Source organism: Sander lucioperca, chromosome 4 (assembly GCF_008315115.2).
Source record: "Sander lucioperca isolate FBNREF2018 chromosome 4, SLUC_FBN_1.2, whole genome shotgun sequence".
Classification (NCBI taxonomy): domain Eukaryota; kingdom Metazoa; phylum Chordata; class Actinopteri; order Perciformes; family Percidae; genus Sander; species Sander lucioperca.
This window is the reverse complement of record NC_050176.1, coordinates 21,069,905-21,095,644: the sequence shown is the minus strand read 5'-3', so window position 1 is coordinate 21,095,644 and position 25,740 is coordinate 21,069,905. Positions and strand designations below refer to the sequence as shown.

General features: G+C 41.8%; 1 protein-coding gene across 1 annotated transcript in view; it reads left to right on the top strand.

Moving 5' to 3' along the window:
- Positions 1-25,740, top strand: part of LOC116049886 (slit homolog 1 protein-like) — a 79,878-nt gene that overhangs the window by 11,679 nt on the left and 42,459 nt on the right. Inside the window, exons 2-4 of the mRNA XM_031299932.2 lie at positions 5,421-5,492; positions 7,886-7,957; positions 8,084-8,155. Coding sequence (XP_031155792.1) covers positions 5,421-5,492; positions 7,886-7,957; positions 8,084-8,155 — 216 coding nt within the window. The remainder of the gene's footprint in view (positions 1-5,420; positions 5,493-7,885; positions 7,958-8,083; positions 8,156-25,740) is intronic.

Here is a 25,740-nt window from a genome sequence, read left to right as displayed (position 1 = left end):
AGGGCACTGCAGAGTGTAGCAGGGTGTAGCAGGGCATAGCAGGGCGCGGAGCAGTACCACGGCGACAGCTGCAACCATGATTTAGGTGACACCCTAATCCAAGGAAAAAAAACAAAAAAACATAAGGACTCCGGGGAATAAGCTCGCCAGAGCTAGGTTAGTAACAAGCATTTCTAGGACATGCATGCACACAGATGGAAAGAGAGAGGAGAGAGGAGCTCAGTGTGTCAAAGGAAGGAAGTCCCCCGGCAGTCTAAAACTATAACAGCATAACTAAGAGCTGGTACAAGGCAAACCTGAGCCACTTCTATAAAGGTTGGTAGATGAATTTGACGACTATGAAGAGAAGCAGAGAAGAGAAGGGGTGCCGTGTCTGCAGTTATTGTTCGAAACCAGTACTAGTGGCAATATGATGCCTGAGTTTTGTTACTGATACTTAAGTAATGTTGTTTTATACCTTAGGATTGGGATCAGTGCTTCTACTCACTGTATGTCTTTCATCTTTAATTCTTTCTCTTTAACCACACCACGTATCTCATTATCTCTCTCTCTCTCCCCCCCCCCACCCCCACCCCCACCTGCTCTCCCTCCGTGTCATATCTAACAGTGGAGAGCAGAGCTGAACAGATCAACTGCCTCACTGCCCACTGAGGCTGTGAGTGTGTGTGTGTGTGTGTGTGTGTGTGTGTGTGTGTGTGTGTGTGGGACGCGTTCTGCTATAATGAGCTATTGTTTGGCAGAGTCGCCACTCGAGGGGAGTCTGTCGCTCAGCTGACCCCTGACCCCGTCATGCTGCACAAAACTCGATTAACCACGCTGCATCAGGGCTGCATTTGTGTTCATCTCGTCCCCTCGTGTCTCTTTCCTTCTCTTCATTTCTCTTCATACAACAAACAGACTAATCTTATGAGATTTTAACAATTAGCGGGTTGATACTTCCGGACTTGGTGTTTTTCTGAGCATCTATAACATGCTCTTACAGCGTGTGGCGATATGGTCATCGCTCGCTGTACATCTCTCCTCCACCTCATGCTTGTTTTGCCTGTGCGGTCTAACTGTCAGGGTAATTTCACACACATCCAGGGAGTGATTCTGGACCCCCCGCCACGACCCGTCTACATCCATCCGTCCCTCCCTCTGTCCCAGCCAATCCCCTGCTACCTCCTCCTCCATTTTCAGACTGCAAAAATATTCTTTTTATTCCAGTGGGATCATATTCATTGTTTCACCTTAGCAACATTATCTCTACTCTCAAATGACATTATCTAGACTCTACTGCAGCATTCTGCTGTACAGGCTTCTGTGACATTGCACAGAAAAAGGCAATTGCCTTTAAAGAGTGAGGCTGTGCGTTCTTGCTGCTAGAGCCAAGGCAACACAAACTTCCATGATTTTCTACCATTATTTTTGGCCAAAAATTCAACTATATTGTAAGTTTATTAGATATGCTGGCCTCAATTACGTGCATCCAATGCTGATCCATTTTTGACAGGAGGCAGAAGTTTTACTGTAGAGAAGAGAGGAGAACTTATTTTTGTGCATCTCTGACTTCCTGTTGTTAAAGAAAGAAGGAAAACAAGGTGGAGAAGCCATGTTAAACAAAATGATATTGTGATTGTTTTCATTAGGGACATTTTTTTTTTTTTTATTGAAGTTAGTGTGCTGATTTCCCTGACATACTTAGTTTTAACGACATGTTCCCCTGCATATGCTGTGTATCATGCATTCATTCGGTGCACTGGTTGTTCTCATTCTCATAGAGAATTTAGCACTACTCATCTTCAAAATGCAGAGAAGTCCACTGAACAAACCACAACAACAGTGGCGGAAAGCTTTGAATAAAAACTAGTTGAACCTGTCGCTCTTGGGCTCCTGGAAATTACAATGAGATATTTCAGTGTTTTCCAACAATTTGTGAAAATAATTACAAATGAATTGATTGTGAAAATATTTTTTACTTGCAGCCCTAGCAAGGAGGACTTTCTGGTATCGGCACAGAGGATTTGGCCCAATTTTGCTGCTTCATAGACACACAGTGTGTGCAGATTCACCTGTCACACGCAAACCAAGTGGGGATTTGTCTTTTTAGCACAAAATTCCCTCTTGTGTTACTATCGCTTCACAGCATCTGTTCAAACCAGGAAAACTTTGTTCTAAAAAGCATATCACTGTAAGATAACCACTTGATTTATCTAACGCCGACTGCTAGAGCCTCAAGTTATCTTCAGCTGAATGTGTTTTTGCTCAGAAAGAAGACTGGATTTTGTCCCCCATCAGTAAAATCGCAGTTTAAATGCACTTAGTTTCAATGTACATATGTGTACATGATTATTGTATTAGGATGGACTTAAAAATGTGAAACTAGCCTTTAACTACAATTTATAGAAAACTCCTGAAAGAAGGGAAACTGCACTGGGGGAACGAAAAAAAAATGGAAAAATTAGGAAAAATAACTAAATTTGTTTTGTTTTTTTTGTGTGCAGTGCATGGCTCATTTTACTGTTATGGACATGTATTTTTTCTTTTTTTCTTCTTTGCCAGGTGTTTTCGTTGCATTTCCATTAGTCCAAGTATAGATCCGGTTCACACACCCAAACCTCAACATCAGCTATCTCCCCCCTTTTTTCTCTCCTTCTTTCTCTATTATACAGGACAAGGTCACACTCTGCTCCACCCTTTACAGTAGTACAGCAACATGACACTCCACACACACATACACATACACATACACACACATACAGGTACACGCACAGGGTTCAGTTTACCTCTCTGTCCACAAAGCCTCGTGGGAAGAGTGACATCATCCCCTCTCTTCTTCGCAGCTGTCGATCAAAGTAGACAATGAGGTCATAGGGTTAAACCCCTCCCGCTAGGAGCAGCCTCCACGGTTGTGTTGAAAAGAGTGCCTGCATAAGTACAATATCACATAACAAACACTGACAACAGTTTATACCTAAAGTGTGTGTACAAAATGGCTGGAAACTGTCTGAAGCTGCTGCCTTGAGTGACTTGGAATGAGTGCAACAGTAGTAAACCTTCACAGAGAGCAGTTGAAACGATGATTGGAGAGCACGTCAGTGTGGAGTGAAGGAGGTACATGATACTCTCGTCAAACAGTAGCAGTGTCATCCAGGAAGAAATGTCATACTGAACTTTTTTTGTCCTCAAAGTGAACTCCCAATGCAAAGACTTTCTTCTCTGCAAACTGAGGGAAAATAACTTCAAAGAGCAGAAACAATGCACTGTACAGTACAGAGGTATTTTGAAATGTAAATTCATAGAAAGGAAGGATCTTTTTTGGAGTAAAAAGTTGAAGATTTTGAAGAGTTTTTTTTTCTGTTAAAAGCGAATTCCAGTGGAGCTTAAAGGTGCACTATGAGTTCCTGCATGGTTTCAGTGCGATTTCATTTTTGTCTCAAATCGTAGGCATCTCTCATTGATCCACTCGCTGCCTGCCCCCTGAACACAGTGTGGAAAAGCCCGGTCTCAGGAGACAATACAGGGGTTGTAAACGTCACACAAACACTAGAGGCACAGGCTGTGCACCAAAATACAACAAACCACGTTCCAGCCAATCACAGACAAGATGGTTGGGGGAGGGGGTGGGGGTTAGTGCGCATGCCCATAATGGGGGACGGACGGACAGTGAGCAGAGTTGATTGAGTAGCGTGAGTTGTATCTGAGAGAAGCTGCTGGAACGTGGTTTGTTGTATTTTGGTGCCTATCCTGTGCCTCTAGTGTTTGTGTGTGCTTTTTCACGGTGTGTTCAGGGGACAGGCAGCTGATCAAGGAGAGATGCCTACGATTTGAGACAAAAATGAAATTGCGCTGGGACCATGCAGGAACTCATAGTGCACCTTTTAATCTGCTGCCTTTGTAACACTTATCAGGGCAGATGTTCACTTTTTGGCTACAGACCACAGCAACTGTTGATTAATCAATGCTTTAACATCATATTGAATTTTTCAGAATGAATTAGAGGTTAAGGATGATATCTGATCACCTGGCAAAATAGCTGCTAGAATCCCACTCACCAAATGAATACAAATCATACGCACGTTAAGTAGGAGGATACTGTGAAGTAGAACACACTGGATGGACAGTAGCTGGGATGTCCCACTCGCAGAAGCAAAGTGATAAGATTGCTGTTTGTTAAAGAGTTGGGTTTGGAAGTTCTGAGACTGGCGTGTTCTGATGATATGCTGTTGTGTTTGTCACCCTTAAGAACTTAACTCCTTAAGCAGCTCTAAAAGCTTCACAAAAAGGTTTAGACAAAGCTAAACTTGTGTGACTGTGTCTTGCAGTTTTGCATTTTTGTGTAATAGTGACAATTTTCTTCAAAGTTAACAGATTTGTTCAACTGTTTAGGATTTCAGTCCTCACACAGTTTAACCAATGTAGCATACTGGCTAACTATGTTTCTTCTTAAGATAGCAACTTTTCGGTCTTCTATTCTTATAAAAAAATATTAAAATCAATATTTTTCTCAACATATAAACATGTATGTAGTTGTGTGTCTGTGTTATTTATACGTCTTGTACTTTTTTAAGTAACCCCTGGCTGTATATGTTTATATTGATATGCACATGTCAGTATTGTATATATTTTGGATTTGCACATTATTTGTAATTTGTTATCTTAGACTTTTTATATTTGCACTCTTTCCACTTTGTATTGCAACCGCTACAAAGCACTTTTCCTTGGGATAAATCAAGTTAAATCTTATCTTTTTAACACTTCGCCGCTCCATCTTCCACAACTCTCAGATGTTATTGAGTACGTTAACATGCACACCAATATTGCACTATTATTCCGAATATGATAATATTCAGAATTTGATACAGGTCCTGTAAACAGCATATTCCGGTTGGATATTCTGAATAAGGCCTTTTTTTCCTCTTGAATGTAGCATTTTCTGATTAAGACATGTGGGGTATGCTGTTTTATTCGGGTTTTAGAGGCATTCTTTGGACATTTAGTATACAGCACATTCGGAATATGAGTCTCAATCGGGGGTTTTACCGCAGTTTACAGCCTCAAACATTATCAAAGACTTCAACAGGTTTTTAGCTATGCACAAACATCGCTTCGCCGACATTTTCAAGAAGCTGGTTAAAGGAATGAAAGAGGGACTCTGCGTTCGCACGGTCCAAGAAGTCCGCCACCGCTGGAAAACTTTGAAAAAATCGTGTTTTGCACGGCTACATGTAAACGGGAATATTGGTGGAATATTCACTTTCATTAGCCATGTAAAGTGCTTAGTCGGAATATCGTCTTTTTTCGGAATAAGGGCAAAAACCGGAATATTATGTGCATGTAAACGTAGTCATTGATTATTTTAATGTACTGCTCTAATGTCTTGCTTCATCAGTTTAGTTCCTGTTCTCTAATCTGCTGTTGTCCTGTTTGCTTTTTTTCAGTGATCTGAATGGAAACAACCTGACCATCGTCACCAAGACAGACTTCTCTGGTCTCAAACACCTCCGAGTCCTGTAAGTCACAGCCACATTTACTCCTTCACCTACTTGTACGTTTAAGGAAGCTACACACCGGGCCGCTAATCTGGCGAGGTCAGTGACTCGAGTCTGTTTGGTGTGTTCCGTGCCGTCGTCCATTGGAGGAGCTGTCGGCCTTCATTTTGGCCGACCTGACATGTTCAGTCGGAGACAGGGCAGTCGGGACTCAACTGGAAATGACAAGTGGGATGAGCGTGACTAAGCCTCTCAAAATCTGACGAAAATCTTTTAAACTGACCTTTGTCGATCTGAAATGAAGACAGATTCAGCAACTGCACGGCCTATTTCTTACTTAAAATGTTTTCAGAAACACGTTTCAGTGAACTATTTTAGTAAAATATGAGATCGTATTCTGAATGAGTCGCCATTAATGGCCGGTTGAAAAATCCAAATTCCGAAAGCAGCAGCCAGACCCACGTGACGCGTTTGTCCAATCAGCTGCCGGTTTTAATTTTTTGGGCGACAATACAGATTAGCGCCGCCTGCTGTTATGGAGACATATTACGTCTCGTCGCTTTGGTGTGTTCCGAGGTATTTTTTTGACCAACTCGGGGAGACTGATCAGTCCAACTGCCTTTTCTGCCAACGGTCGGCCGTCTGGTTGGTGTGTAACGGCCTTTATGTGTTAGTTTAGTGTCATTCAGCCGAACTCTCGTTCAGTGACATTCACACTAGTTTTGGCACCATTTCATTTTAGATATCCCTATGATCCAGAACATCTTTAAATTAGTGCGACAGTTTTCATTTAGAAATTACTTTTTTTTGCTGATGTTTTTTTTTTTTTCAGTTCATAAAACAAATGGATACATTTCTGGAAAATAAAGAGGCCTAACCTTCGCTCCCAGCTGTCAGACTCTTTGTTGATGGGGCAACAGCTTTTGTGTATTCAGCAGAGGCTCTTTCCCACATTTCTCTGCTCGGTTTAGGTCTCGTAGGAATGTGGGAACCACGGCTGTGGTGCCACCAAAAGCCAGAGGGAACAGAGCGATGCTTTAGCTCTGCACTGACACATGAGCTACGCAGAGGTGGCTTGTTTGGTGTCAGTGTCAGTCAAATTTACGACAGGGAGGGGTTTATCTGCGACCTTTTGACCTGGAAACCCAGTGCCCTCCGGGAGAGGCTGCACTGATGGTGGGTTCCTGTGTTTACCTGAGGACTGTGCTGCGTGCCAGTGATGGACGTGCGGTGTTAAAAAGATGGCATGCCAGAAACTAATGACATCTCCGGAGGCCTGCTCAGAACAGATTAGCAGCCTGCCGGGAGCCCGGGGCTCGTTGCTGTCAGGAGGGGATTGAGTGTTACACTAGGGGTTCATGATGTGAAAGTCTGTGGAATGTATTCATCAAGGGTACAGATCCCAGAGGCAGTTGTGTGGAGCAATAATGCGTGTTGAGGCTTTTCAATTTGATCGATGACAGTGTAAAAGATGTTAAATGTTGTCCTGGTTTCGGTTCTTTCAGAGACTCTGTTTATTATTGTGTGCACAGTGTTAAAATTCATGCAATTTGCTTATAATATCTCCACAAAATAATGAAGTGCTCTCGCTTGTGTTTTTTATTTATTTACTAAGTGGCAAATTGATGCCATAATTAGTATAATTTACTCGATGCACTGATCTTTGCTGCTATGAATACATCCTGATATTTTACTAAGGATGAACAGTACCTGCTTGAATAACGTTTCTGATGTGGTCTAATTGGAAAATAATACATTTTAAAAAATATATATATTTAAATATCACATTTTAATTTACGAACATAAAGCTATGAGGTAGAGCTGGGCGATATATTGATATTATATCGATATCGTGATGTGAGATTAGATATCGTCTTAGATTTTGGATATCGTAATATGGCATAAGTGTTGTCTCTTCCTGGTTTTAAAGGCTGCATTACAGTAAAGTGATGTCCTTTTCTGAACTTACCAGACTGTTGTAACTGTGCTATTATTTGCCTTTACCCACTTAGCCATTATATCCACATTACTGATGATTATTTATCAAAAATATCATTGTGTAAATATTTTGTGAAATCACCACTAGTCAACACTACAATATCGTTGCGGTATCGATATCGAGGTATTTGGTAAAACATATTGTGATATTTGATTTTCTCCATATCGGCGGCCAGCCCTACTATGAGGACATTTTGTTGCAACTGTACAGTATTTTTGATCAGCTGACAAACTGCTTTTTCCGTTTGCATGCTTGAAGACCATAATATTAAGACATTCCATATTGATCCCGCGAGGGGAAATTACATTAGTGATATGAATATGTCTCTGAATCAATAGTGATATATTTCAAATTGCATTCATGCTTATACATGTGTGTTGCAGTGTTTTCATTGATTTATCTTTTTTAATGGCAGTCACCTGATGGAGAACCAGATCAGTATCGTTGAGAGAGGAGCTTTTGATGAACTGAAGGAACTGGAGAGACTGTGAGAGCACACAAATATTCACTCAAATAAACATGCAAATAGAAAGAAGGTGACATTTCCACTCAATTGACTGTAACATTTACGCGGCAAGTTTTTTTAATCCAGCGTGTGTTTTTGTCCATCCAGTCGCCTCAACAAGAACCATCTCAGCCAACTTCCAGAGCTGCTGTTTCAGAAGAATGAAGGCCTGTCTCGACTGTGAGTCTCCAAAATATCTGCATGCTTTCTATCCTTTACTCTCCCCTCTCAATATCTAACTTTTGAACCTCTTTTGCCGCCCAAAACGATTGTGATTGGTTTAAAGAAATGCCAATAAACCAGAGCACGTTTTTCTCCCATCCCAGAATGCTGTGTGGACTAGCAAGACCCTCCTCCGCAGCGCTGTGGAGGAAGGTCTGGCAATGCGAAACTACTCTTTAACTGGTTCCCTCTGTCGTACCCTTTACAGTATTTTTGCACACACGCACGTCACTATTGGAATGATTATATATTTGAGTTGGCAGTCTGGGCCAGTTGTAAAATCATAGTGTGTGGTGATAAGGGATTCTCATCATTTCCCTTCTGATGAAGTTGCTGCATGTTATAATTTAAAATGTGTTTTGATTGTTACAACTCAAACCAGGACAAGAAACTGATTTAGAAAAAGACAATGAAATAGTGCAGCTTGCCATGACAGAGAGAGTATTTTATTATAATCCATATTTCAGTGTACAACCACAGTTTAGCTGAGGTTCACGTAGAGTTTACAGTCCTTACTTGTTTCTCCATACGCTATTTCATCTGTTTGTGTGCTTCTTTTGTGCAAACTGCAGCCTAAAATTTACAGTATTGGATTAAGGAGTTGTATATTTTGCTCCTTAAAGCCAAAACTGTGATGGTTCTGCCTTTGTGATGAATCGTATGTGTATGTTTGTTGTGTGAGTGGATTGGAGGAGACTAGTTTTTATTAAGGGACAATGGTTAATGGACACAGCTCCCTGAGATGAAAGTATAGTTTGCAAATTTGCATATAGTAGATAAAGACGTATTGAACTACTGATATTCGTTTGGTTTGAAGTAATAAACCGTCACATATACTGAAAAGTAACAGACATTTTTTGCTGCTTCAGACTGTGTGCTCGCCAGTTTTCAAATCAAAAATTGACCTATTTTTCTCACCTAGAAAACACTGCAAATAGTCTCCCTTCAGACAGCAGAAGCACCGCAAATCACTTCCCACAGTCCCACAGGAGTAGTATGCACAGTCGAGCTTTAATTTGACACACACACACACACACACACACACACACACAGAGGTTTTTTTTCTTGTTTAATAACCGAAAGCTTGGATGAAGTTGGTTACTATGCGGCTAAATGTGTCACACACACACACACACACAGACACACTGCTCTGAAGTCTTTGTTAAAATTGTGTTTGTAGTGTAGGATGGGGAATGTATCTCCTACTGCCTGGAGACGCCTGGATACGCACATACAAACACTGCTGCTGAGAGAGAAAGAAAAGCAAACACAACAGACCTCAATAATTAACTCTTCTCAATGATTGATCTGACAGTGGTGTGTTTTTGTACCTGTGTGAGTGTTTCTGTGTTTGATGAATTTAGCGGTTGACAAATAAAATGTGATCAGATATAAAGAGACACTCTTACTTTTCCTCTGAGCACAGAGGGGGAGGAGGTAAAGTGAAAAACAGCATTGAAAAATGCAAGTAATTACAGAGGGAATGTGGGACTGAACAAGTGGATGGGTGTGTGTGTGTGTGTGTGTGTGTGTATGTGTGTAAGAGAGAGTGAGAAAAAGAGAAAGTATGAGAGTGATAAATGGTAAAAAGACAGTTTGTGTATGTCAGTCTGTTTGTTGATGTGTGTGTCTGACCTGGTTATTTGCCGTTTGCCTTTTTGGCAATTTCACACTCTGGCTCCCATCAGGGAATGCCGAAATGGACTTGGCATGTTCGATCAATCAGCAGACACACACACACACACACACACACTTTGACATTCACACAAAGCAGCACACACTGCAGAGCCATTAGCACTTCCTCCAGCAGGAGTGATTTCTTTTCCTCCTGCTGTGTTGATGGACTCTATAAAGCCTGATGTCCCTTGGAAACACACACACACACACACACACACACACACACACACAGAGTTGCTTTTTGCTTGTGTGCATTATTCTCTCTCTGGGCAAATTACCTACCGTACTTCAGTTACTCTCATTCTACATTTTTCTCTCCACATCTCTCACCTCCCCTAAATCTTTTCTTTTGTTTGTCTTTGTTAGTCAAGGTTTGTGGTTTTATAGATTTTTTTTCAAAAGAGGAGACTTTCACCCAGATTTCATGTTCCCACACATCTAACGTGCAGTTCACGGTTGCTGCATCCTGGTGGCCGCAAGGGTCCGTGTAATTTAAATTTTGCCCATATCCACGAAAGGTCCGTGCGGATCCCTACATACGCATGTCTATGGCCGCTGTAATTGAATACCTGATTACATGTTCAATTTCATCATACATTCACAAGTCAGGTTTTCACTGTTGGTGCAGGTTGTCATATCAACACCTTTTTTCGAAGCGTCCTGCGGTTGTTTTAAGTCAGATTAATCACCATAATTACAGCTTTCTCCTCTGCGTGAGTCTTTTCTCTACACCTCTTTCTTGTTGTTTCAACTCCTTCCTTTTCTTGATTTTGTAGACTCATTTCTCTCTCTCTCTCTCTCTCTCTCTCTCTCTCTCTCCCTCTCCAGTCTTTTGCTTGGCTCTTATTGTGTGAAGGGTTCACTCCACACCCAGTAATAGCCCTTTGTGTATTTTGATGGCAGAGGCTGCGTGTGTGTGTGTGTGTGTGTATGTGTGCCAGGGTGCCCCCCTCTCAGCACCTCCCTTTAGCCCAGGGGAACCCAAGAATTATGGGAGTGTAGCTCGATGTCTCACACACGCATACTCACCTTGACCTGCAGGTGAACTGTGTGGTTAGCCAGACGAAACAGAGCTTCAGCAGGTGTGCTTTTCACCGTGGATTGATGGGATTTACTCCTTCAAACAAACAAGTGCTACATCCTGTCAACTCTGGGCTTTATAAGGAGTAGGCATAGCGTTAATCTAGAAATATATATATATATAGCAAAAGTAAAAAACAAAATAAAGATGGACCAAGCCAAGCCCTGATCCAACATGTCAATGTTTATGACAAAAGTCTGCACGAATCTAAGTGTGATCCTGTTTAAGTTGGCGCATGTGTCAAACTCAAGGCCCGCGGGCCAAATCTGGCCCCACGCAGACTTTGATCCGGCCCGCATATCAATTTAGGATCCCAATACATTTTGGCCCACCTAGTTTTTGTTGCATTTTCAACTTTTTGCTGCTTTTTAAAAAGTTTTTGTCACTTTTGCCCACGTTTTTTTTTTTCGACGTGTTTGCCACATTTTTTCTGATGCTTTTGGCGCTTCTTTCGATGTTTTTGTGGCTTTGTTCGACCTTTTTTGGCGTTTTTTTTAATGACGGCTTCTTTGCTGACTTTTTTAGGAATTTATGTCGACCAAACTGTAATTGAGAAGACTTTATAAGACAGGCAATAATACAGTCAAAGATATTTGATTTTTTCTCTTAAATAAAAGCATGTCTAAAAGCATGTCAATAATAAACATGTCTGGCCCTTGACGTGATTCTTATTTTCCAGTGTGGCCCTTAGTGAAATTGAGTTTGATGCCCCTGCTCTAAGGTGTTGGGTTAAGTTTTGGGCGACTTCTAGCGCTATTGAGCAATGCTTTTATACTCCGTCAGAAGTGCTTGTCGGATGATCGAATAGCTTCGGAAACCCCCTCCCCCTAGCCTGACAAGCCAGACCCACATCCAGATGTTGGGTCTGGGAACTCACCATTGGCAGGGCTCAATCCGAGGGGCGGGATAAACGGTTGTCTTTCAAATTCCCTCTTCACGCAATAGGATAGCGCTACAACCAACCAGAGCAACGCTAGTTGATAGATTAAACTTTTGCCGTATCCGGTCGGCAAAACTCCGAACACATCTTCCTTTTTTAAGAATGACTTCAGTGCCGTTCTTTGTTCTTTTCTCAAAGAAAAGCTGAACTCCAAGTCTTCCAGAGTCGCGGCCAAAGCCGATTCCAAAGACCGCTATTCTCCAGCAGCAGCAGCCATCTTCTTTTTTTCAAGTAGCAATTCACGCGGAACCGTCGCAACTCTGCCGTCATTATGTTAAGCCCGCCCACCGACTCTATACACAATGTGTTTGGCCTGACTACAGTTTGTTTTTTCCAGCTTGCAAGCCAACAGAGAGTTGCTAGACGACCCTGGCTGCAAATTACATTTGCTGCTGCTAGGGTGCGTCTAGATTTCTATTCTAACCTCCCCCCACACCTCTTGAACATCGGATTGGGGGGTGTGTCTGTGTCCGACCATTTTTGTAACTTTCAGAAACTGACAATCCGACATTCACACCCACTGTACGCTGTGATTGGTCAGCTATGCAGGAGGTGAGAGCGGAGCCACAGTTTGAACTTCTCTCTCTAGCTCTCTTTTTTCATTCTTTACACTTAACTATTAATGTGAACTACCGAATGTAACACAATGAATTTCTTCCTGTAACGTACTGTCTGAAAATGTGCACCCTTATCCACATTTTCTCTCCAACATTTCCAATGTTGTCAGACAACGTTGGAAATGTTCGATCTGGTTCTGATAGAGTTTACCTCGGCGTTTACAGTGCCTTTTTGACAATCATGGTAATGATTGAAAATGTAAGGTGAATAAAGTCAAAAGCAGAAAGAGGGATGCACTAAATTAAAATATAGTAGGAAATTAAGTGTGTGTGCATGATTTAATGTGCGTCCTTTCGAGTGTGTCCTTGCGGTTACAGTAACTTTCCCCTCAGACATTCGGAGAGTTTCTCTCATTAGGCAGAAAGGCAGAGCTGTCCTCATTAGCGCAGCTGATTGGCATCTGAGTGTGGCTAATTAACAGCGTGAAGCTAACAGAGGTAGTGATAGCAGCTGCCAGGTTTCGCCTATTTAGAGGCTAACCGGAACGTGACTTTACTGTTTACCCGACTAACTTACTGAGAAGAGAACGCTGGAGTAGCGTGTGTGTGTGTGTGTGTGTGTGTGTGTGTTTGTGTGTGTGTGTGTGTGTGTGTGTGTAATAATTGCTTTCATTTGCATTTGTACAGTATAATTGACTTTCATGTGTGGGTGTCTGTGCGCTTGCATTTACACAAGTGCTAATTACACCGATTTGCATCTATAGCAGTCATGCGTGTTGTGTTATACTGTAGTGTGTGATTGGGTGACATAATTATGTATAGGTGTGTCTGCAGTGTGGGAGAGATTGAGAGAGAGAGAGAGAGAGAGAGAGAGAGAGAGAGAGAGAGAGAGAGAGAGAGAGCGAGTGGGAGAGAGAGAGAGTTTGTGTCTGCACATGCATTCATTAATTTTGTGTTTGCCTTTGGGATCATTTTGCATTCATGCAGTTTTTAATAATTGTCTGCTGTCTCACTGCATTGTGAGATAATTGGAAGTATGTGGATCTTTAGAAATGTGTGTCTGTGTGTGTCTGCATTTTCTTTACCGTGTTTGTGTGCACCCTCTGGTAATACCTGCAAAAAACTTTAGAAAATACTTTTGAAGCATAGGCACAAACTTCAATGTTTAAATTAGTTAATTTAATAGAAAAATAACTACCACAGACACTATTTTAGTGTTAAAGTGAGTCTATATAACTTTTAAATAAGGAACTAAATTTTCATATGCCCATTTTAAAACCCCTTGAGGCAAAACGTGATATGTAATGTAATCCTTCTAGTGCAATAAACATGATTATTTTGCACAAAAGGTAATTGTTAGGGTTATTGTCTAACCCTAACCCACTCCAATTTTCACTCACATAAGGCAGAGCCCTTCTAGATGCTTGACTTTCATTCCCTAGATGCTGGGTGTACAGTGGACTAATCAGAGTTTGTTTGTTAAAAAACAGTTACCTGGTGCAGCTGGAAACGATGTTGATGAAATTGCACAAACAGTAAATGTGCCATGAAACCAAATCAAAGAGCTAAAAGAGGCTAAAAAGCTCAGTGGAGCTGCAGAGTTGGAGATCATTTTCTGAGTAATCAGTGTGGTATAGTGTGGTATTATTAAAGTGTATTTACTTTATTCCTAATAGTGCTTTCCATGCTAAAACTTGACATACAAAACACACTCGTGCAAGTCGCTTTGGATAAAAAGTGTCCAGCCGACAGCAGATATGCCTGCGTGTGTTCAGTCCATCTGCACATGCATGCATTTCTATATTTATATTATCTACAGGGCTCAGATCCTTCATCGCAGAACACACAGGAGCAGGATTTTCCCAGAATTTTTGTTTTCTTAAAGCTGGGACCGCGGGACGCTCCCCGCTGTGTGTGGAAACAGCTTCACGCTGGATAACAGGATCTGTGGCGAGGACAGACACCATCACTCCCTTTACAAAAACCTGCTCAGCTGTTATTCTTTTGCCCAGAGTGTGTGTCTGCATGTGTGCGCGTGTGTGTGCGCGCGTGTGTGTGTGTGTCTGTGTGTGTGTGTGTGTGTGTGTGTGTGTGTGTGTGTGTGTGTGTGTGTTTGTGCGCGTGCGTGCATGAGCGTGTTTGTAGGAGGTCAGGCCAGGAACAGTGATTTCTCCTGTCATGTCTGTCCAAAGTAAAGCTGACTCAGGGCAGAGCATGATGGGAAAATAACACACACTAATCTCAGATTGACACTATTACAAATATTAGTGAGAGACAGAGGACAAACGCAGTCAACTCTCACATCTCTGTCTCCATTCTTTCATTTTCATTATCTACCGCTTTGGGTTTTTTTTTTTTTTGTGCTTCTTTCCTTTCTCGTTCATTTTATTTTCCCCCAATCACCTTTCCCTTATCTGCCTGTGGGGGTTTTCAATTAAGTGCTGTGCTCCCCTGTGGATGGATGGATGGATCGAGGGAGGGAGGGAGGGAAGAGAAATTAAGCTGGAAAGAAAAGAGGCAAGGGCAGAGGAAGGGAAGTAGAAAAAGATGGAGCCATGGACGAAGTTGAGATGGATTTGGCAGAGGCGAAAGAGAAGAAGGGAGGAAAGCAAAGAGAGAGTGAAGAATGGGTGTAATGAAGGAAAGAGCAATGGGAAGAAGAGACGGAGGTGACAAGAAGAACAAGAAACAAGGTTCATGAAAGAAGAGAGAGGCATAAAGGGATTCACTCGTTACTAGAAAAAAAGTAATACGTGAGAACATGTTACCCTCTATACCAGTGCTGCAACTAACGATTATTTTCATAGTCGATTAATCAGTTGAATATTTTCTTGATTAATCGATTAGTTGCTGGGTCTATAAAATGTCAGAAAATAATGAAAAATGTGGATCAGTGTTTCCCAAAGTCCAAGATGACGTCCTCAAATGTCTTGTTTTGTCCCCAACTCAAAGATATTCAGTTTACTGTCACAGAGGAGAGAAGAAACTAGAACATATTCACATTTCAGAAGCTAGAATCAGAGAATTTTTAACAAAATAGTTGGCTATTAATTTAATAGTGGATTAATCGTCGCAGCTCTAATCAGGACCCTCTGTTTTTGTTTCTTTAGAGCACTTTGTAACCTTGTTAAAAGGTGCTGTATAGATAAAGTTTGTCATTATTATCTCACTGATAATAATCATTATCTCACTTATTGCACGCTTGACCTAAAGCAAGAATGAAACTGAAGCAAGAGAGAGAGAGAAAACAAGAGAGGTAGAGAAGACATTTACAGTATTTGCTTCCAGAGTTTGGTCTGTTGCCGTGGTTACAGCCTCCTTCGTGCCATCAGGTCATGAACCTTCTCAGGGTGTGGGTCATGTAACCCGTGGATTCGTGTTTTTGTCTACTAATAACATGTTTGTCACGCATATGCTACAGTGTGTGTGTGTGTGTGTGTGTGTGTGTGTGTGTGGTTGCGTGTTGATGGTGTAATGTGCTCGCATTGTGTTGAATTAAGAGTCAGCCCTGTTTTCCCTGGATGTTGTGTGAGGCTAATATTTTGCATGTGTGTGTGGTGTGTTTGCGTGTTCATGCTTAGTGTGTGTGTGTGTGTGTGTGTGTGTGTGTGTGTGTGTGTTTGCCTTCCTTCATGCTGTGTTTTGTCTGTGTGAGCTCTCTGCCTGCAGCTCTGTGGTGCACACAAAGGCAGAAGGGAAATGAGAAAAATGAATGTTTGTGGGCTTCAGAAGAAAAACAAGAAGACTTTCCCTCACCCTATCCTTCTATATTTTCCTTTTTTAATGGCCTCTGCCATTCTTTTAAACTTTTATCCATAAAGTCACAATTTAGTAGCTGTAAAATTTGCAAAAAACATGTTTTTATAGCTGCACCGCTCCATCTGGATGTTTTGTGTATTGATATTTGGTATCTTTGGAAACTTTGGGACTCCCATTATAATTTAGAATGAACCTCAGTGGGTATGAACAATACTTGGCCACACAAAATGAGTTTGTTATGATCACATTTTCATATGAATATAAGCATGTGCATCTGTTTTGCTACTCTGTCGAAACATACACTGGGTAGTTTTGTGCTTCCCTCACAAAATACATTGTTCTGATAAAACACAATATTGTAGTAGCATACAATTAGAACTCAGAGAAGACGAAGTTGTTTAATCATCTGTTGTTCAAAGCTGTACCAAACTGGCTCTATGACGTTTGTGTTACATCATTTTACACAGAACAGGATAAGAGATGCTAAACACCCCATTAGAAATCTATCTCTTAAAGTAGAGATGTTCCGATACCGGGTATCGGCTCCGATACTGCCTAAAACGCTGGTATCTGTATCGGGCAGTACTGGAGTTTATGCACCGATCCGATACCACGTAATAAAGCCCTAAAGAAAATCTACGTTAAAAATAGTTTATTTATGTTCTTTTTCCGTTATAACTGACTGTCAAACTGGAGAATAAAAGAAAGTTCTACGGCATTCATTGTTTGTGTTTGTTCATGTTTCACAAAGAGATTAACCTGAGCCAGACCGACAACAAAGATAGAAATCATATCACATCCATACAGGGATAGTAGTACACAGTTGTTAAAACATAATAAAATATATGACACGCTGGTATCGGATCAGTACTCTGTATCGGCCAATTCTCAAGTTCAGGTATCAGAATCGGCATCGGGAAGCAAAAAAATGGTATCGGGCCATCTCTATCTTAAAGGTGCAGTAGGTAAGACTTATAAAACTAACTTTCTGTCATATTTGCTGAAACTGACCCTATGTTCCAGTAGAACTACATGAAGCAGGTAATTAAAAAAAAACAATCCAGCTCCTCTGGCACCACCTACAGCCTGTAGTGCGATCTGCACAAATCCAATCACCAATCAGGGCCAGTGGGGGTGTCTAACTGCGTGTCAATCACTGCTCATGCACACGCATTCATTCTCCCTTGTGGGGGGAGGGGCTTAAGAGACCATTTTTGGCTTTAGCGGAAAGGGGGGGAGGAGCTGAGAAGTTGTCGTTGTTCAAATTGTTTGGCTAAGTCTTGGATCTTCACAATCCTACCTACAGCACCTTTAAGTATCAGGTTGGATTTGAATCATGACCCAGAGTCAGTGCACACTGTATCAAAACCTGCTTAAAGCCCTCCTGCAGCATAATCCACTTCTCTGCAGTTGATCTGCATGTCAGAAGGTTATAACCACTCACCATTTTTCCACGACATGCACATCATGGCCAAAAGTAAGATACATCCAAATATTAAACACATATGTGATAGTTGAACATGTCATATTTCAGACTTTCCGCCAGATTTCGGAACCTGGCTGCATGGATTTGATCCGTCATGAGGTCCAACCACACCACAACAAACTTGGAAAACTATATATATATATATATATATATATATTTTTTTTTTTTCATGAATCTGGCTTTGTTTACTAGGAAAGAGCGTTTTGTAATCCACAAAGTTAGAAGCACAATACAGTATTGTCTAAGAAAATCTGTAACGTGTTGCAAAAAAGATTCCCTTCGTTCCCTTCACATTATATATTCATTTACAGATCAACAGTAGAAAGTGTATTATGCTGCAGATGTTTCTTTTTTCTTTTTAGTGTGATCTTACAAGTGTTTGATACTCAAAGAAATATTTTTTTAGCGGACTAGTCCTTTTATACAAAACCTTTGCTTAACCTTTGTTATTTTACTGGTTGCAAAGGTCTGTAAATGTCTTACATTTGGCTTTTGGAAACATGTACCTACTTGATTTCCTCTCTTCTCTCTCTCGCTCTAATTTAGCTTCCCTTCCGCTCTCTCTTCATTTTTCTGTGCACATCCCTCGGGATGTCTCGTACAATCAAGAGGGTGTGTTCCTGAGTGTCAGAATGAGGGAGACGTGTTTGTAGATGTGTGATCCTGTGGATCAAGTGTGATCAGCTCCCTCTTGTCTGATCCATTTCGACATCCTGGTTAATCGCTCATTATTTGTGCGTGTGTGTGTGTGTGTGTGTGTATGTGTGTGTGTGTGGTACTGTCAGGACTTTTTAGGGTCATCCTCTCTAACTGTGGTTTTCTGGTCGACCACAGTTGTCTGCATTCTGATGCAGCATCAGTTAAAGGTGCTCTAAGCGATGTCACACGTTTAATTTTTTTGTCACATACAGCATTCATCTCCTCACTATCCGCTAGCTGCTTGTCCCCTGAACACACTGTTAAAAAAAAAAAAAAAAAAAACGCGGTCTCTGTAGACCGTCCCAGGCTCTACAAACGCCAACAAAAACAAATTGCGCCAACCTGCACCACCAAACATAACAAACAGTCTTCCAGCGTTCCAGCTAATAACCGACAAGAAGGATTTGGGGGGTGGGAGTTTGGGGGGTTAGTGCACGGAAGGGAGGGGGAGGGAGGGGCGAGCTAGCCTCCGTTTAGTTTGAAAATACTTCGAACGTCAACAAGAAGTGCCGTCACCCAGCATCGCTTAGAGCACCTTTAACTTCAGATATTTATTGTTTTTTTTTGTGCTCCACATCTGGTTGTAACATGTGTTTCTCTCTTCAGTCTGTTGGGTCTCCTCTTTGTTTTATTTTGTCTTTGCTCTTCGTTCTTCGTTCTATCCGATACCTTCTCCTCTGTCTGTTTCTCAGTATCTTTCAGTTGCTTAGACGATAACTTATTTAAGTTGTTTATACTGTGTGTGTTTTTGTGTGTCAGGTTGAGGAGGAAACCAGACTATGAAAATAAAATATTAACTATGTTGTTGCTCTGACTCTGTCTGATGACCTGCCTGGATGGGGGTCACACAAGACAGTTTGTGTGTGTGTGTGTGTGTGTGTGTGTGTGTGTGTGTGTGTGTGTGCGTGCGTGCGTGCGTGTGAAGAAAGTGGTAGCTCATTGGAACCAGTAAAATGTGTTCTCAGTGCTATGTCATCTTTGAGATTCCTCAGCTGAGTTCAGATTTTGTTCTTGGTGCATCTTGGCTAAATGGATGCATTTACACTTTAAAAAAATTCTTGCTAGAATGCCCTTTGAACTTTTAAAGGTGATTTAAACAATTAGATTGCAACGCGTCTCTCGTGCTTTTTTGTTGAATTCACATCAGACTTGGCTTTTTTCTTATATCGGATAGTTTTCAAATCAGCCCAAAAAGCATCAAGTGCAAAGACAGTTGTAAATGGGCCGTAACTTAGACCACACTTTGAGTTGTGATGGGACATTTCTCTCTTTGTCCAACTTTTTGATAATCAGAGGATTTACCTAAAAGTTGTTAATATCGATAGCAAAGGAATATAAAAAAAACAACCCAAAAAAACGGGGAAGAACAGCACATGGCTAGACTGAAACTGACCCGTGTTTGACCCGTAGTCGGGGGAGACGGATGGACGGAGAGGTGACGAGTAGAAGACGCGCAGGGGATCGAGTGGGAAAGTTTACCTTTCTCACCCTCCGCTGTGAGCAGGGAGGGAGGGATGGGGGGATGAGGAGGATATTGAAACGACAGGAGAGACGGGCAGAACAATGAGAGGATGAAGAGGAGCGAGGAAGGGCAGAGGTGACGGAGGACACGGACACAACGGATGACGGAACGGATCAGAAAATGATTAGAGGAGGTAGCAGGAGAGAGATCAAATATTATGAGACTACCTACTGTCAACACACACACACACACACACACACACACACACACACACACACACGTCCAGCTGGGACCAGTCGCTGTTTCCCTCCAGTAAACATCATATCCAGCCTTCTGGTGTCCTGGCAACAGACATCCTGACAACCTGATGGGAAAGCATCTTTTGTGTGTGTGTGTGTGTGTGTGTGTGTGTGTGTGTGTGTGTGTGTGTGTGTGGACATGAGAGAGAGAGAGAGATGTCTTATGATACACTATACATGTGTGCTGTGGATGTAAAGTATTTATATGAGAATAAATCAAAGGTCTTCGTATACATACATACGTACATACATACATACATACGTACATACATACGTACGTACATACATACGTACATACATACGTACATACATACGTACATACATACATACGTACATACATACATACATACGTACATACATACGTACATACATACGTACATACATACATACGTACATACATACATACATACGTACATACATACATACGTACATACATACATACATACATACATACATACATACGTACGTACGTACATACGTGAACATTAGGGCTTCACAACAAATCGTTTTTTTAATCATCATCATGATATCAACCGTACTAAATAATAAACACATGGCGAAAGAGAGTATCAGCAGAAAAACAAATAAAACATTGTTCTGTTCAATGTTCAATTTGTTCATTAAAATAACGTTGGAAATAATTTCCTTTCAGTTTTTGTTATTCAAAAAGCAATGTGTTGTATTTAAACATTAAAAGCAGCAGAAAGGCAGGACTGAGTACATTTTTATATCTGTTTATTTATCACAAGTATTATCATTATCGCGATGATCAACAACCTTATCGCATATACTATATTTTCCTCATATCGTGCAGTCCTAATGTACTATTAGATTTTTTCATTTGACCTCTTACTGTTATCGATTATTCATTAATAATTTGTTTGGTAAAGACAGCCTAGATGTAGAGAGTAGAGTGTGCAGCTTCACCTTATTTATCTTGCATTTGGCACTTGGTTGATATAGTATTTAGTTCCCAACCATCTTACTTTGTTGTATTTGAATTTTACTTTGCAATAAGAGTTATTGTACATTTACTCAGCCTATACTTCTAAAATTCTGGCGATTTTGAACATTTTAGCTACTGTAATACCCTTCCTGTAAAATACCTTTATACTTATGCATTTCCCATAGTCGTTTATTATGCCTTACCCCATGGCACTTTTCTTTCATAGGCTCCTAATTTCTCATATAATAGGGTATATTAACATCTAGTTGTCAATGGATGGGATGTGTTATACTGGTTATATTTACTGTATCTCTATTCTTGTCATTGTGGGCTTGTTAGAGCCAATTAGGTCAGATGGCAGCAGGTCACAAGGTGATGCAACATGACATGCTTTATATTACTGTATGAAGCCTAAAGGGGTCTGTCTGGACACCATGAAAAAAAAGAAGCAAAAGGAATGGACACAAGTTTAGCTCAATGTTTAGCCTCTGCTCAGCCTATTCTCTGCTGTGCCTCATTATCCTGATATTGTCAGCTGACAGTATGATTCCCCCCGTGGGTGCTCACAATCAACCATGGGTGCCTGAGCCCTGGAGCACCCACAGAATTGGCACCCCTGAGTGTCTGTAGAAACATCTGCGGAAATACAGAATACAAAAATAAATACAAATTATGAAATAAAATCTGAGAGGAAAGGAAAGAAGGAAAAACACATTATAGATGTTGCTTTTATTTCGACTTTCCACTGAAACAGTTACACCACCGACTGGAAGCCGAATAGACTGCTTTCATTTGTCAAGCCATCTTATTTTTTGTGTGTGAACATTTGTCATGTTGTGCACTGGTCTTTGAGTATGTGTAGATGAATTTTAACACACAGATTTATTCTCCCTACTACTTTCAAAGGGAACTACTCTTATATTTGGGATATCCTACAATTCTGTTTTTAAAAGATGAAATTATTTAGCCTCGTGAGACCGTCCTGATCTCGCGAGCTCCAGTTTTCCACTCGCAGATCAGTCTGGCATCTTGAGACAGAGAAAATTTGGAGCCGTTCACCGAACGACCGACCAATCAGCGTTGGTTATGAGGCGGGTTTAGGTGTGACGCAACGAGAAGTGACTGTTCAGTCTAAACAACATGGCGGCTTCCACGGATGAGATGAGTGTAGCTATCGCGCAAGTTTGATCCGAATTAGAAAGTATTCCTTCATTGAAAGAAGAGCAAAAAACGGCACTGGAGGCTTTTCTCGGAGGAAAAGATGTTTTTGCAAGAGTTTGATATATATCGTTGATCTGATTGGTTGATTTGGCCCATCTATCACCAACATAGGTGGTGATAGCTAACCAGTATTTTCACCCCTTCCCAAAAGTTCTCCAACGGAAAGTTCCCAGATGGATATGCCGAGCAAATCCATCTGGCGGAGTCAGGTTAGAAATTACTTCCCAAGGGGAAAAAAAGCCTGTAATCATTTTCTGAGACTTGAAACTTGCTTGAGATGAGTAATCCATCACAGTTAACATAACATCTTATTTTACTTTTTCGCGCCCAAGTAGAACCTCTGTGTGGGAAACACTGCTCTTTCTATCAAGCCTCCTTCCCTCTCTTCTGCTCCAACTCTCCTCGTACTCTTGTCTCTCAGACTCTTAAACTGTCTCTTACTTTCTCTCCTTCCAACTCATTTTCATATCCCTGTTTTTTGCAAGTTTCCCTTTACATCTCTCGTTCCATCCACTTTCACTGCTCGTCTGGGTTTGGGGTGACAGAAAGCAAACTACCATCTACCTCAGGTATCCCAGGGTGCTTCCAGGCCACTTGTCAACTTGCTCCTGTCTCACATTTTTACTCTTTTAATTGATGCCCGTGTTTATCCCTGTATCACCATCCTTGTCCCGTAACACCTCGCACATGTTCACTGTGTCTATCCATTCATCTTGTGCTCCTTTTGACTCACTCCTCTTTCACTCTGTATATCCTTCATCACCTCCTTCACTGGTTGTTTCATGTCTCAGACACTGCTGAGCTTTAAGCTTCAACAGCACAGTGATACCTCTGCTTTCATCGCGGACCTCAGACGGTGTCAAGTTTAGTTTAATTTAGTTTATTTTGCTTCAAGATGTCTTGCTGCTTTTAGCCGCTGACCTCTCCATGCTTCTTCCTCTGGTTTACCACTGAACCTTTGACAGAGACTGAGCTCAGCTGTAACTGAGTGTGCAGATTGATTGGACACAGATTGGCTATAGAGGACGATGGACCTGCATACCGTTTACAGCCATGGTCGTAGCGTTAGGCTGTGTTCACATACAGTCAGGCGGTTGTCAGACAGTCGGGCAAAAATGCAAGGCTTCTCATTCATTTTGAATGTAGGTAGTACGTCTAGGCTGCGGTGGTGGGGGACGCACGGGGCAGCCGAAAACAAAAATCAGCAGCCTACGGCGAAAAGTTGAGAAGGATTAAACTTTTGGAGAAAAGCAACCCGACGTCACGTTGTCGTGGCCAATCACAACAGCGATCAGACTTGTCAGTGTGTGTTTTGAAGCGGTGTGAGAGTCCCGTAAAGGAAACAGGAAACATCACTGCCTCTATCGCTGCCGCGAGAAAGTTTTAAAACACTATGGGCCCTATCTTGCACCCGGCGCAGCGCAAAGCCCAACGCAAGTGTCTTTGCTAATCTAAGACCGACCCAGTTGTCAGTTTCCCGTCCAGCGCCCGCGTCGTTTAAATGGCAAATGCACCTGCGCCCGTCTGTGCGCCCATGGGCGTGCTGGTCTTACAGGGAGGTGTGTTCAGGTGCATTCTTGGCGTATTGCTATCTTAACGCATCAGAAAGTGATCGCGCCATTGACCGACAAAAACCTGGTCTAAAGTCAATGACGCAGCATTTCATTGTTATTTTAACAGCAAATTAGTAAAATGCGCCTAGCTTCGTGCACAGCGCGCGCACACTATGCTTGTTACACACACACAGGGACGCGCAGCAGCACACAAACATGCTAAAGATTAAAAATAAGAATAATACAATGTGAAATAGTATTATGATATGATCTGCTCGCACACTTTCACATCACACACGAGCAGATCAGTTTCTTTTCTCCTGAAAATCTCTCCTTCCTGCTCAGCAGATCCTCCATCATAATAGCAATGCGCCAAGGTACAAACGCGCCTGGCTTTTAAAGGGAATGGGAGATGACAGTCTGATTATGTATTAATTAAGCTACTAAGTACAACCTTTTTGAACCAATGCGCCCGGCGCACGGACCCTTTTTTCCTCCATTAAACTAGCAAAAGTGGATTCGTACACGCCCTAAAAGCACCTGCGCCAGACGCTTCACGCCGTGCGCTTAGATCGTTAAAATAGAGCCCTATAAGGGTAAAAAAAGAAACACCGTGAACTGTCCAGGAGTTTGTGTAACAGCTGACTGTTTCCTGCAAGCACTTGCTATGTCTCTTTTCTTCCTCTTGTTCTCTGTGAAATGGCGCTGCCTTCACCTGCGGTCGGAAATGTCAAGATCTTTAAAAAAAAAAAGTTTTTGAAAGTACACATGTTCCACCAAAACAAGTTCCTTCCCTAGGCTATTTTGCAGTGGCTCCATGCGGAGCTTAGCGCCGCCCAAGACGATTGTGATTGGTTTAAAGAAATGCCAAAACAACCAGAGCACGTTTTTCTTCCATCCCGGAATGCTGTGTGGACTAGCCAGATCCTCCTAGGCTGTGCTGTGGAGGAAGGTCTGGCAAAGCGAGACTAATATCATCACATAATATCATCACACTACTCTCAACAGACATCACGCTATCTGCCTCTGAAGACATTACAAACTAAGCCATTCTTTTTTTGGGCATTTTCAGCCTTTATTTTTACAGCACAGCGGAAGACATTATTAAAAGGGAACGGGGAAGAATGGGGAATGACATGCAGCAAAGGGACGCAGGTTAGAGTCAAACCCGGGCCCACTGCGTCGAGGAGTAAACCTCTATATATGGGCGCCTGCTCTACCAACTGAGCTAACCGGGCACCCACAAACTAAGCCATTTAACTGTTGCAATTAAATAAAGGCAGATGTTACGTTACTGGTTTGCTAGTTTCTTGACCGTCCTGTTCTGCAGAGAAAACAGTAATTCTTAGTTTCAGTGTTACATTGTGTTGTGTTAATTGAATCTGCTTCCACAGAGAGAGTGTTCTGTGGCAGGATGTCAAACAGTGTATGGTATCAGCAGTGTAGGTCTCAGTAAGTGGGTGTTTCCTCCTCTGTCAGGCTCTGTGGTTTGACCCTGACGTTAATGGAGTGTGTCTGAGATCCTACAGGGCAGCCAGTACATTCTCCTCTGCTGGCTATCTCTCTCTCACACACACACACACACACACACACACACACACACACACACACACACACACACAGGTTTGTGGCACTATCTTTGTGGGGACCCGCCATTGACATAATGCATTACCTAGCCCCTTACACTAACCTTAACCATCACAACTAAATGCCTAACCTTAACCCTTACCCTCACCCTAACCATAACCTAATTCTAACCCTAATCCTAAAACCAAGTCTTGACCTGAGCAATCTTTGTTGCTGCATGCCCCCCACCCCCAGATCCCCCTAGACTGGAGCAAAACAACATTAAGCTAAAGAGGA